The sequence below is a fragment of the Acartia tonsa genome, chromosome 2, assembly GCF_053477335.1.
Source record: "Acartia tonsa isolate MP-2025a chromosome 2, ASM5347733v1, whole genome shotgun sequence".
Lineage (NCBI taxonomy): Eukaryota > Metazoa > Arthropoda > Copepoda > Calanoida > Acartiidae > Acartia > Acartia tonsa.
In genome coordinates this window covers 56768441-56781651 of record NC_137261.1, presented here as the reverse complement: position 1 = coordinate 56781651, position 13211 = coordinate 56768441, and the positions used below count along the sequence as shown (strand labels likewise).

Below are 13211 nucleotides of genomic sequence, written 5' to 3'. Positions count from 1 at the left end.
AAGAAAACAAGGACGTGTTGGAACTTATAAACCTTCTGTCCAAATTAGAAAATAGTATAGGACTGCAAATAAATTTTGACAAAACAAAAATCTTAGTTCAAGGTTCATATCCAAGTGAATTATCAAAATTAGGCCAAATCGTGGAATACTTTAAACATTTAGGGATATATATTTCCTTTAATCAAACACTAGCTAAAGAAATGACATATAATGAACTTTGTTATAAATTAGAAAAGAAAGCTAAAAGGTTTCCCCTTAAGCCAGGATACAATCTGCTAAAAAGAAGGAATCTATGCTCTGCCCTACTTTCTTCTTCAGCCTATCACATCTACCGAGTTTACAACCCTGACGAGAAAACCCTGCAAAGATTGCAAAAAATTGTGCTGCAATTCCTATGGTCTCAAAGAAAAGAAGATGGTACCATTACTTCAAGAACAAAAATCGCTCGTCCAAGGATTGAATTAGATCTTAGAAGGGGTGGATTAAATTTATTATTACCAAAAAGCCAATCTTTCTCAATATGGATTAATAGTTTTATGAGTTGTCTTAAGTATGCATCTGACCACCCTGACACAAGTATTGGCTTAATTTTCACACACAAACACATGCCTATTAAGTCATTATTAAAGACTTTTAGTTTTCTTACTCTTACTAAATATCAAAAAACTTTCAAAGAACTTTATCCTTGCAAGGGCGGCGATTATTTCGAAAAAGCTTTAGAATTTTTCTACAACCTTGAACATGATAAATCAACATGTCTTTTTTCACCCATTCTGACATCCAATTTTGCAAATATTACTACACCCTTTACTAAAAATGACAAACACATTCTTTCTAATGCAAAAAAATTCACGATAGCTTCAATTTTAGAATGCAAAAAAATTGGTGCCAAAGCTCTATATCTACCAATTCTTGATCTCAATATACATGAATCAATTCATGATCTAATTCTAATTAACAAGTTACAAAAAGTGGTTGATGCGTTCAAGCCCTGCTTCTCTGCTACTAGTTTCAGCCTGCAAAAATCCAAGCTGTTCCTGAACCCACTTAGTTCATTGTTGGTAAAGAACAAGAAACTCTTTTCTTTTCATTTCAAACAAATGTATAAATCTAAAATTGACATAGAATTACCTTCTATAATGACAAGAAAAAGAGACAAACTGTTCTTTCCTGACAAGGAACTTTTTGAACTTACTATTAAGAAACTTTTTAATTTACCAATTATATTACATTTCAAAAACTTTTATCTAGAACAATTGAATCGCACACTACCAAGCAAAAATAAACTATTTAAATTCAAATTAGTCGATTCAAATATTTGCAACAAATGTAATACAGAAAGCAATACAGATCATGCATTATTCTTTTGTTTATTTCCTTCTTATTTTATTCATAAACTAGCTGTCTTTTTAGATATTAAGTATAATAATGGACAACCTCAATTTATTTTTCTAAAAGAAAGCTTTTACCTATTTAATATGTATTATGATGATTTCTCGTTAAATGTATATACTCAACTATCCAATCTTATTTTAGCTGCAAAAGACAAATCACTCAAATTAAGCAAAGAAGACTGTATTTCAAATTGGAATAAAAACAACCTGCATGCCCATACAATTCTCCTAACCCAATTTTCCTTCAAACTGTTACAAAATGCAGGGCAAGAAACTAATTTTATCTCTGATTTTCTTGAGTTTTTAATAACACAGTGATTCCTGTTTTTTCTGATTAATTTCCAGCTACTAAGCTATGTTGATGTAAATAAAAGTCTCGTACTATAATATGTAATTCTGTATGTATATGTCTTTTCTTTATGAAATACATATCTTTAAAACAAAACAAAAAGTTAACCTGGGCAGAGTCTTGTTGTGTACATATAGTTAAAAGTATAAACTTTATTCATGAGAACTTAGTGACGTCAGCTTCATTGTTTTTCGTGGTTACCCGAACTAATTGTAAAATATGAAAAGTGTACTTTTGAAATATAGCTATATAAGGTCTATCAGTTGTAAGTAAAGTATCACCAAATTTTATGGAGAAGCTACTCTAAAAATCAATTGGTCTGTCCCTTATTTCGTCAATCTTTCGGCGGCCTCTGAAAAGATAGACCTCTGAAAAGTAAAGATACTCCCTACCAGAAAATATTTGTGGATATTGTTATCCTTGTTATAAAATATGAACCAATCACCTCTCTCTTACCAGCATATTGTTGGATATCTGAGAAAATTGGTTTATTATAGTGGCAAGTTAGCTCATTGTCTGAAAGTCTTAAATTATAAATCTTGGAAATAATTTTCAATGGCCGTTTTGTTGACTCTTAGCCCCGAAACTTGAGCCATGAATAAAAGGAAAACAAACATGCGCATGTATTTAGTTACAATGTATAATATACTAGCGGCTACGCCCCCTAGAGACCTCTAGGGGCACTTTAGGAGGGGGAAATTGAATTTGAAAACTCAATTTTTATTTTAGATTAAAAAAGGAAAAGTATTAAAATTTTATTTGGTTCTAAAAAATCTATTTTTTGTCTTTTTTTGAGGGGGAGGGGTAATATTTTTCTAGGGGCGATTTTTCTTAGGAGGGTGGTGGTACCCTCCCACCAAAAAGTTTTAAACCTTCCCAGGTTATACTAAAAGCTACTTTGTAAAGGCAACAATATCGGTTCAACGGTTAGCGAGATCCTTTGGTACACACAGACAAACAGATACACAGAAATCCTTTTACTTTCTTAATGACTAGCGGCTACGGCCCTAGAGGCCTCTAGGGGAACTTGAAAAGGGGGGAATTGAAATGGATAACCCCGTTTCTTAAAATTAAAAAGAATTTTTTGGGGGAGGGGGGTAAAATTTTTCTAAGGGAGATTTCTCTTAGAAGGGCGGTGGTATCTTCCCCCAAAATAGTTATAAACCTTCCCGGGACCTATGAGAACCCAATCGGTTCAGCGGTTAGCGAGATCCTTCGGTACACACAGACAAACAGACAGACAGATAGACAAACAGACAGACAGACAAACAGACACACAAAGATCCTTTTACTTAAAATAAAAATTAACAACAAATAAAACTTCAAAATTTTATTTCTGATTAAGGTTCACGACAAAAAGTAGCTGGAATCGATTATTCACAAAGGGGGGGGGGGTTTAATGCAACCATCTCGTAATCAATGTATAAATGGCACCTAAAATTCGAATTTTGATCTGAAATTTTGCATGAGTAATCCTTGGTAGGCCTATTTTCCCTAAATCGAAAAAAAAAAGTTGAAAAAGTAACGGCTAACGGCTCAGCCGTTTAGTCGTTTTTTGGCCATTTTTAGGGCAAATCTGTCATAAATTACGTAGAAATCAACTTTTTGAAACATATTTTTGCTTTAAATCATGTGAAATGATACAAAACAAACATTTTTTTAGATTTCTAGTACCAGCAACTACCGGCTAGAACCGTTTGAAAACGTTTTGGATCGGAAAAGAGCATTATATGGAGAGAGGTTTCGTGATGGATTTCGCTTGAAAATACTCAACAAATGGCTAAACGGATGAGCCCCCAGCCGTTAGCCGCTACTTTTCCAACTTTTTGTTTGATTTAGGGAAAATAGACCTACCAAGGATTACTCATGCAAAATTTCAGATCAAAATTCGAATTCTAAGTGCCATTTATACATTGATTACGAGATGGTTGCATTAAACCCCCCCCCCCTTAGATATTGGATATTTCATATTAAATATTTGTGAGCCTAATTTTCTAAATTCAACGCCCCTGAAGGCTAGAAACGAAGTTACTGGCATAAAAAATAAAAGACAAAAGCGAATTAATTTTAGAAATAAGATAAAACATTTTAATGAAAATTTAATGTAGATGAATAAATAAGCACGGAAAAGAATATTAAAATTTTAACTTATCACAAAAAAATTTGTTCGCCTCACTATCCATTTTAATATATTCAGCGCCCCTAGAAGGTAGGAGCGTAGTATTGTAGATAAAAAGATTAGTTTAAAAACTTTTCAATTTCTATAATTAATTTACAAGAATCGCCACTCAATATAATTAATTTATAACAATGAGACAAATTGTATAAGTAATTGTAATCTCAATTAAATTTAATTAAAATCTAAATTGATGAAAATAAGACTGGCTCTGTGTGACATAATTAATTCCTTCATTTAACATTAATTTATCAAAAGCAAAACTTATTCCTACAGTCAGTCCGTCCGTAAAAAAGCATTTCAAACTTAGCGTGGTGATTCCTGGTACAATTTTGAATGCAACTCTACAATTACTGATAAAAGTTTTGAAGCAGCTTATAGTGCCTAAAAAATTACAGGGACGGGACAAAAAGTCTAAACTATGTGACGTCTTAAAAATGAGGAATTATCTATCTCTTTTTTAGGGGTTTTCTTTTCCACTTCTCCTCTCTTCTCCCTCATTTGTATGACGTCACTTGGTTAATTTTTGAGACACTTTCTCCTGTACAAATTTCGTCATACAAAACAAATGACCAATGATAGGCTAGTATACATTTTAATTGACCAATGGTAAAATATATACTGGCCTTTGGTCTTTTGTATTTGATGACGCCTTTTTTTATAGGCACTATAAGCCAGGGAAAAGATATTCTTACAAACAATTCTAAAGAAAAATTTTACCACAACCCATATCCCCTTTTCCTCCCCTTCTTACCCACCCCTCTTCAATTGCACTAAAAACAAAATATAACCCCACCATACTTTGAAAGGTTTCGTAATTTTTTTTTGTAGAATTGATTGTTAGAATAGCTATCCTTGACTATAAGTTCTAGATATATTGTTGAACATTAAATACGTTATTACATTTAAATTTATCCATTTTGATTTATTTATATGATTTGTTCAGCTAAGCTTTTATGGATGTTGTCATCCTTATTTGAATTTATATTTTAGGAAGAATCCGACAGTTTCTCTGATGTTAAAAGAATAGTTTCAATATTTCGAATAATGAGAATTCTGAGGGTTTTTAAGATTGCTCGCCACTCCACTGGCCTACAGGAACTTAATTGAAATCTATTTATCCTTATATAAAAGTAACAGGGAGTCTGTCTGTTTGTCTTTGTTTAGCAACGGATCTTGCTAACGTTTAATCCAATAAATCTCCTTTAACGCTTTGTATAGATCCAGGGGAGGTTTTAACTACTTTAGGCGAGGGTATCTTCCCTCTCCCGATGAAATCGCCCCTAGTTAAAATTGACCTCTTCGCCTTTACCCCAACCCCCCCCCCCCAAAAAAAAAAAAAATAAATATTATTTTTATTTTATTTTCAAAAGCAAAATTAAAAATAGAGGGTTGGCTTAATCTCTCCCCTCCTACTCCCTAAAGTGCAATGGCTCAAGAGGTGTCTGCGTTAGTTTTTTGATAATTAAAAATACATTTTCTGAAAAATTGCAGCTTCGTCCCTAGCTTTTAGGGATTTAAATAGGAATGGAGTTAAATTATATTAAAACATCACAAGAAAAATATTTAGCTTACCTGAAAAACGCAAAATAATCGCACCATCTATTTTTCTAGAAACAAAAAAACTTACTTCTTTACAAATTTCAATTTGAATAAATATCCAAACCTAAATCCTAAGTTTAAGCTGATCTAATATTGGTTTTCAATAATTGTGTAAAACTTGCAGTCAATAGCCTTCACGGTGAGAAACAGCTACAAGGAACTATTCTTGTTGGTCCTGTTCATGGCCGTGGGTGTCCTGGTTTTCTCATCACTCTGCTATTTTGCAGGTATTGTCAAACTCAGTATTTGATAATTGTTATTTAACCATCTATTATAGATGTTGTCATCCTTGTTTAATTGAAAGTTTATGTTATATTCATATAAAACTATAAATGACAAAATTATATTAGTATTTAACAAAACTTTTTGTTTCATATCTATAATACAAAGTAGAACGATGTCTGTCCGTCCGTCTGTCCCTTAAGATCTCGGTAACCACTGAACCGATTGGATTCTACTCTTCAGGGTATGTACCTATTGGTCCTGTGGTGGTTTTTGGCTATTTTATTGGGGGGTTGGACACCCCCAACCCCCCAAAGAACAAAAAAATCCTTCTATTTTTTTTGTAGGAGATATCCTTGGTTTTTTTTTGCAGAAGATTTCCTTTGTCATTTTTTAATGAATTTCACCTTAACTTTTATTCTATCATATCTTGGGCCAAAGCCTCTAGAGCCTAGGGCGAAGCCGCTAGTTAAATTATAAAGCTCTATATTTTCCTTATGCATAATGTTTTAATGAAGATAATTCCTTCTTGTGATACAACTTTGGAAATATAGTTCTACATTTTCAGGGATCTTAAGAGATAAGACAATACACGATATACATCTCCAATCATATTAAACAATATTATCTCTTATGTAGATTAGAATCTAAAATTGAGTGAAAGTTTTTGATTAAAATTGTGTGGGGGATTGTAAAACTTCTTCACCCCCATTAAAATTAAGGGTGGTGAAAAAATTGTTAGAGGGGAGTGCAAAAATTTTCAAATGCGCTTAGACATTTTTAGAACAAAAAAGGGGCGATTTTTAAAAGCAAAGATTTACTCCTTCTGTAGATTACAATTAGTGGTTAAACATTTGGATACTTAATTTAATGAACCAGCCAATGAAAATTCAATAAAGTCCCCAAAGTTGTTAAGCTAACGAATAAGAAATCGTTGTTATACAATTTTGTGAAATATTATAATAAACAGTCCAATGTCCCCTCCTTCCTTTGATACATATAATTATGTATATTAGTTCTTTTCAATTTAAAAGTTTGTGAGAGTGTGTGGGTGTGTTATAAGTGTAAGCAGAATAGCTGTATTACTCTAGAAGATAATTCATAAACAATTATCCCTCCAACACTTTTTTATATTTGAAATTTTTACGTATTAAATGGTTAAAAATGAGATCTAAAGGCACTGACTGATCAATTTCCAATATTGATACAAAAAATTACCCCTTCTGTAGATTACATTTAATGGTTGAAACGTTTGGACACTCAACCTATTGAAACAACCCATCAAAATTCATTAAAAGTTCGCAAAATTTAAGGTCAACGAATAAGAAAACGTTTTTATAAAACTTTGGGAACTAGTGTAATAAAAAGCTCAATGTCCCCTACCTCCCTGATTTAAAACGTTTTATAATGTCTTATTGTGTGAATGCGTTAATAAAACTGATTACAATTGGTCTAAACGTTGTTTGTTTATCTATACTTTTTACATCTATTGTATATGCATGTTTAAACAAGATAGCCTGATATCTAGTTGCCGAAAGTGTACGCAGTTTCCTGGGTGTTTCCTCATCCTAGCTCAATATTTACTACTAGCTAAAAAAGCTTCAAACTTCAAAAAAAAAAAATCAAAATTTAAAAAATTCAAATTTATAATGTATATTGTATAAATCGTTTACACATTCAAATTTTGATTTTTTTAAGGGAAGTTTGAAGATTTGTAGCTAGTAGTAAATATTGAGCGAGGATGAGGAAACACCCAGGAAACTGCGTACACTTTCGGCAACTAGATATCAGGCTATCTTAAACAAAGTTTCTCTTCTAATTTTAGTTGATTAATTAGTATCTGTTTCTTAGTCGACACAACCTCTTATTTTTCTTACCTAAATTTTGCACAGTCACCTTACATTTCTCAGGGATATTAAGGGATAAGACAATTGACGACATATTGATGGACATTCCCAATGATGATAGACAAAAACATTTTTTGAGTGGGGGAGATGATGCTTTGTTATTTGAAGTTTGGACCGGAAGTTTAAAAGGTACTCTCTCTTCTTTAAAAAGTTAAATATTCTTTTTATATTTTCTAGAAAAAGATGTTGAAGACACCCCATTTACCTCTATACCTGCAGCTTTCTGGTGGGCTATCATCACAATGTGTACTGTTGGATATGGTGATATGTACCCTGTCACACCTATGGGTAGGTTATTATTACTATGTGTACTGTTGGATATAGTGATATGTACCCTGTCACACCTATGGGTAGGTTATTATTACTATGTGTACTGTTGGATATAGTGATATGTACCCTGTCACACCTATGGGTAGGTTATTATTACTATGTACTGTTGGATATAGTGATATGTACCCTGTCACACCTATGGGTAGGTTATTATTACTATGTACTGTTGGATATAGTGAAATGTACCCTGTCACACCTATGGGTAGGTTATTATTACTATGTACTGTTGGATATAGTGATATGTACCCTGTCACACCTATGGATAGGTTATTATTACTATGTACTGTTGGATATAGTGATATGTACCCTGTCACACCTATGGATAGGTTATTATTACTATGTACTGTTGGATATAGTGATATGTACCCTGTCACACCTATGGGTAGGTTATTATTACTATGTGTACTGTTGGATATAGTGATATGTACCCTGTCACACCTATGGGTAGGTTATTATCACTATGAATACTGTTGGATATGGTGATATGTACCCTGTCACACCTATGGGTAGGTTATTATTACTATGTACTTTTGGATATAGTGATATGTACCCTATCACACCTATGGGTAAATTATTATTACTATGTACTGTTGGGTATAGTGATATGTACCCTGTCACACCTATGGATAGGTTATTATTACTATGTACTGTTGGATATAGTGATATGTACCCTGTCACACCTATGGATAGGTTATTATTACTATGTACTGTTGGATATAGTGATATGTACCCTGTCACACCTATGGGTAGGTTATTATTACTATGTGTACTGTTGGATATAGTGATATGTACCCTGTCACACCTATGGGTAGGTTATTATTACTATGTACTGTTGGATATAGTGATATGTACCCTGTCACACCTATGAATAGGTTATTATTACTATGTACTGTTGGATATAGTGATATGTACCCTGTCACACCTATGGATAGGTTATTATTACTATGTACTGTTGGATATAGTGATATGTACCCTGTCACACCTATGGGTAGGTTATTATTACTATGTACTGTTGGATATAGTGATATGTACCCTGTCACACCTATGGGTAGGTTATTATTACTATGTGTACTGTTGGATATAGTGATATGTACCCTGTCACACCTATGGGTAGGTTATTATCACTATGAATACTGTTGGATATGGTGATATGTACCCTGTCACACCTATGGGTAGGTTATTATTACTATGTACTTTTGGATATAGTGATATGTACCCTATCACACCTATGGGTAAATTATTATTACTATGTACTGTTGGGTATAGTGATATGTACCCTGTCACACCTATGGGTAGGTTATTATTACTATGTACTGTTGGATATAGTGATATGTACCCTGTCATACCTAGGGGTAGGTTATTATTACTATGTACTGTTGGGTATAGTGATATGTACCCTATAACACCTAAGGGTAAATTATTAATACAATGTACTATTGGATATAGTGATATGTACCCTGTCACACCTATGGGTAGGTTATTATTACTATGTACTGTTGGGTATAGTGATATGTACCCTGTCACACCTATGGGTAGGTTATTATTACCATGTACTGTTGGATATGGTGATATGTACCCTGTCACACCTATGGGTAGGTTATTATTACCATGTACTGTTGGATATAGTGATATGTACCCTGTCACACCTATGGGTAGGTTATTATTACTATGTACTGTTGGATATAGCAATATGTACCCTGTCACACTTATGGTAGGTTATTATTACTGTATGTAATGTTGGATTTAGTGATATGTACCCTGTCATACCTATGGGTATGTTATTATTACTATATGTACTGTTGGATATAGTGATATGAACCCTGTCACACCTATGGGTAGGTTATTATTACTATGTACTGTTGGGTATAGTGATATGTACCCTGTCACACCTATGGGTAGGTTATTATTACTATGTATACTGTTGGATATGGTGATATGTACCCTGTCACACCTATGGGTAGGTTATTATTACTATGTACTGTTGGATATGGTGATATGTACCCTGTCACACCTATTAGTAGGTTATTATTACTATGTACTTTTGGATATAGTGATATGTATTCTGTCACCTATGGGTAGGTTATTATTACTAGGTACTGTTGGATATAGTGATATGTACTCTGTCACCTATGGGTAGGTTATTATTACTATGTATACTGTTGGATATGGTGATATGTACCCTGTCACACCTATGGGTAGGTTATTATTACTATGTACTGTTGGATATGGTGATATGTACCCTGTAGCACCTATGGGTAGGTTATTATTACTATGAATACTGTTGGATATGGTTAGAATAACTATAATTGGTAAATTTAGAGCCTAATTTTGTATAGGCGTTTTTTCTCATCTTTTACTTATATTTTAAAATAAAATATACAAAACAAAGTGATTCTTAAATCTAAATTTTAATCTTACTTGTTAAAGCAGTATTTTAAAATATTTTTTATACTGTCTAAACTAGCGTATATTCTCGGACTACTGAGTATACATCATCGTTTTTAATTCTTTTTCTTGACAGGTATGTTTGTTGCGATCCTGTGCTCGATATCTGGAGTGTTGGCCATGGCCCTGCCCATCCCCATCGTGGTGAACAACTTTGCCCAGTTCTACAACAACAACAAGCTGAAACAGAAACAGATACAGAGGAAGAGAGAAAAGGTTGCACCTTGTTTTCAATAACAAAAATCTTATCCAAAAGTGCTACAGCAAAATAATAATTATCTTTATTTCAGTATATTTAAATTTAATTCATCGCGCTGAGTCACATTTTTTTTTTTGGGGGGGGGGATGGGAGGTGTCCCACTTACAAAAAAAGTAGTTTAAAATCGCAGGACAAGCAGAGCCCGAATGGCATAATTTTTTAGGAAAGACATCTTATTTTTTATTTGCTGGATGAGGGTGTCCCACCTCCCAAGAAAATAGTGAAAGTAGCTATATTGTCATCCAAAGTATAACCCAATTAGTTTAATGGTTCCTAAGATCTTAAGCCCCAAACGGACAGAAAGACATCGTTCTACTTTGTATCCTTATACTAAAGTAACAGGATGTTTGTCTGTCTGTGTGTCTGTCTGTCTGTGTGTCTGTCTGTACCGAAGGATCTTGCTAACCGCTGAACCGATCGGGTTCTCCTTAACAGGGTAGATTCTCATATGTCCTGGGAAGGTTTTTAACTATTTTGGGGGAGGGTACTACCACCCTCCCAAGAAAAATGACAAAAAAATTGAAATTTTAAAAAAATTATGGGAGACTTCAATGTCAAATAAAGAGGTATCGTCCGTAAAAAATTATCGTAGAAACTTTAACAAACAAAAACATTTAAAGTGCCACTAGAGGCCTCTAGGGGCGTAGCCGCTAGTTATAGATAATGTAACCATAATCCTATTACATTAAGTAGTAATATTTTTTTTTGTATTAAGATTAAGTTCTTAATAACTACCACAGTGGGTTCTCTATTTTAGTGCGCTGTTATGATTTTTGGTTATATTTTATTGAGCAGACACCCCCTTTCCTCCCCCCCTTTGCACTTTTATTTTTAAAGAAATTGAAATTAAGAATTGGTGTAATTGTTTGTTTGTTTATAACTTTAGGCCAGGTTTAGTTAGGTTATATTGGGTTCTAGGTAGGGTTGGGCCGGATACTTTTTTGGCCGGATACCGGATATCCGGTATCCGGATAGTTTCAATATCCGGTATCCGGCCGGATATCTGGCCAACGCTCGATATCCGGCAAATTACCGGATATCCGGCAGTAAAAATCAGCCGGATATCCGGTATCCGGATAGTTTCAATATCCGGTAACAGGCCGGATATCGAATATGGCCGGCTATCCGGCCAAACCGGATATCCGGCCCAACCCTAGTTCTAGGCATCGCAAACATGGGCCTAGCAAAGGTAAGGCAAATGAAAAGAAACTTTATTTTAAATATATTTGATAAAATATAAGGGGGGTTAAGTGCTCGCTGGGTACTTTGAGGAAAATCACCACAATACCTACTCAAGAGAAAAGGATTTGATAAAAACTACTTGGAACAAAATATTAAATTTCAGGAACGATATATGAGAGAAGAAGAAATCAGGAAGAAAAGGTTTCTGGAAAGCATCGGAGAGACAGTCAAATCAACATAATGGATTTATTATTAATTGGACCTTACACCAAATTTTGCATGTGAACTCTGTAGCGGGCTCAAATAACGATCTACCCATCCCCCTCCTTTGCCCCCTCTCCTCCCCTCTTACTGGATGATAAACGACCAATAAAAGGAGAGGGGAAATGGCAACCTAAATTGATGACAACTTTTCTCATGTTTCTACTATCATCCACGTATATTCTACATCCATTATCAACATAAGTGAACAATTGAGAAATGTCATTTTCCAGTATGACTTCGAAACCGATTAAAATCCGCTGGATAAGAACCGGTTACCAGCCATACTGAAAAGTGATGTAAAGTATTGTATTGCAGACAATAGTCCTCGAATATTGAAATAAATAACAGTTTTGTTAGCCCAGGCCTTCCGGACCCTTGAGACTTACAAAACTAGCTTTAATCTTAAAATTTTTACTTTTACTATCCGCGGAAATTTGTCTACAATACAATGCGATAAATAACTATTACAATTTATATTCTAAATGTATCTAACAAATGTTACAAAATGTTTATCTATATTTGTACAAAAAAAAGATAATTTTATCATGTAAAGAAAAAACCTAAAACGTATGTGTTTATCAGGGCTCGGCAGCAGCGCATCAGCCACAAAAATCCTCAAATTAAAACCAGTTTTAACGCTTTGAAAATTTTTTGATTGGAAGGATTACTATATTTGGGTCAGGGTTAGACTTCCAGCTGATTTTTAAAATTGTAAAGGGTCGATTTCCCTTAGGCTTACCAGCGGCTGACGCGCGGCCGCCGAGCCCTGATTTATTAAAATTAAAAGTAACTTATCTGTGGTCAAGAATAAATGTGTTTATTTATTATTATTTTTATTATTTTAAGAACATGGCAGATTTAGTCCAATAGATACCATGCCTTACATCGTAAGGTCTTCCGATTTTAAGCGATAATGTACAAAAATTCGGAGAATCATCCGCTTGTAATGGAACGCGATACTTTAACACCTTAGGATATTAGGCTTGGTAACATACAACAGACATCAAACCCTTTGATTGCATGACCTTTGTCTGAGAAGTCTTAACTGTTCATGATAATTAGTAGCGCCTGTTTATGGGCC

The 13211-nt window shown here is 33.9% G+C and overlaps 1 protein-coding gene across 1 annotated transcript in view; it reads left to right on the top strand.

Annotated features, from left to right (window-relative positions):
• Positions 1–12955, top strand: part of LOC145312216 (potassium voltage-gated channel protein Shab-like) — a 70711-nt gene extending 57756 nt beyond the window's left edge. Inside the window, exons 19-23 of the mRNA XM_080151439.1 lie at positions 4913–5018; positions 5647–5748; positions 7828–7938; positions 10502–10641; positions 12030–12955. Of these exons, the coding sequence (XP_080007565.1) occupies positions 4913–5018; positions 5647–5748; positions 7828–7938; positions 10502–10641; positions 12030–12107 (537 nt within the window). The 3' untranslated portion in view covers positions 12108–12955. The remainder of the gene's footprint in view (positions 1–4912; positions 5019–5646; positions 5749–7827; positions 7939–10501; positions 10642–12029) is intronic.
• Positions 12956–13211: the final 256 nt, after the last annotated feature.